The 1,449-nt window shown below is 51.2% G+C and overlaps 1 protein-coding gene across 1 annotated transcript in view; it reads left to right on the plus strand.

Moving 5' to 3' along the window:
* The window catches only part of LOC138955644 (uncharacterized), a 4,049-nt gene extending 2,959 nt beyond the window's left edge, over positions 1 to 1,090 (plus strand). Inside the window, exon 4 of the mRNA XM_070327213.1 lies at positions 7 to 1,090. Coding sequence (XP_070183314.1) covers positions 7 to 489 — 483 coding nt within the window. The 3' untranslated portion in view covers positions 490 to 1,090. The remainder of the gene's footprint in view (positions 1 to 6) is intronic.
* The last annotated feature ends 359 nt before the right edge of the window (positions 1,091 to 1,449 follow it).

Below are 1,449 nucleotides of genomic sequence, written 5' to 3' on the forward strand. Positions count from 1 at the left end.
CTTCAGGCTCCTGCCGGGCAGGCTGCTTGCCCCAACAGCCAGGCTGGTTATCCTGAAAGTCGTGGTACGTACCCCGATACAGCAGAAACCATGCAGAGCGGTGTTCACACTGGCTACCCGGCTACACCGCACAACATGCAGGCTGGTTCTTACCCTGGTACACCCAAGCAGGAAATGCAAGGTACCTGTCAGCCGCCTGCCTCGCTGGACCAGGGTGGAATCTACCCGGACCTGGCTACCTACTACGCCACCCACCTGCCCCCAGCAGCGCTGGTCAACCGCCCGATGACGTCACAGATCGCCACAGCGCCGCCTGCGTCAGAGATCCCTGTCGAGGGCGCTTCTACGTCATCGAATCCTTGCTCTCCCACCAAGAGGAGCACAAGTATTGCCCCGTCATCGCTTCCTGTGTGCTACGTCGTCAACGAGGGGAAGACCATCCCAGTGTATGACCAGATCCCTGAGGTCATCGTGACCGCGGCACCTTAGCTCTAAGGCCTTTTTTTGTTTCACGAACACGGGTCTGCAGGCAACACGGGGGCTTTTTCACAGACAGGCCAGACTCATTGTTTTCCGTACCAATTCAAAAACCGTGTCCCACATTGAAGAAAGTCCGACGTTGACAGATACACAACTTGGTGAATTGAGAGTATACCATGACGGGCGCAGTGGCGTGGTGGTAAGACATCGGCCTCCTAATCGGGAGGTCGTGAGTTCGAATCCCGGTCGCTGCCGCCTGGTGGGTTAAGAGTGGAGATTTTTCTGATCTCCCAGGTCAACTTATGTGCAGACCTGCTAGTCACTTAACCTCCCCCCCCCCTTCGTGTGTACACGCAAGCACAAGACGAAGTGCGCACGGAAAAGATCCTGTAATCCATGTCAGAGTTTTGTGGGTTATAGAAACACGAAAATACCCAGCATGCTTCCTCCGGAAGCGGCGTATGGCTGCCTAAATGGCGGGGTAAAAACGGTTATGCACGTAAAATTTCAGCCCACGAACGCAGAAGAAAAAGAAGAAGAAGAGTACCGTGACGGTTTGTTGAAGTTCAGGTTCATCCGTGAGGAAATATTATTTCGAAGTTCAAAGGACACGAGGACACTGTGTTTGAATTTGATCCTGTACTGGTTTCGGTCGAGGGCTCTGGTTCAACAGCAATGTTTGCTTTCCTACATTCAGTGTACGTGTTGCCCATGTCTGTTCAAGCAGGATACACAACCCTGTTGTGACATAGCGTTTTTGTTTTAGTAAGTTGCCTCCCTTTAACCACTAGACGGGAACTTCGGCAACAACAAGAACGCCTTTGTCTCAATATAACAGTCCAGCTTTTTTGTGTTTGCATAAATCTAGTCAACCTCAAGGTATTTTTTTTAGTACAGATCGTCTTTCATATTCCTAAACGCGGCAAATGTGCAGGGCAATATTCTTATTGCCATTATAGCGGTGCACAC

The sequence above is a fragment of the Littorina saxatilis genome, linkage group LG2, assembly GCF_037325665.1.
Source record: "Littorina saxatilis isolate snail1 linkage group LG2, US_GU_Lsax_2.0, whole genome shotgun sequence".
NCBI lineage: Eukaryota > Metazoa > Mollusca > Gastropoda > Littorinimorpha > Littorinidae > Littorina > Littorina saxatilis.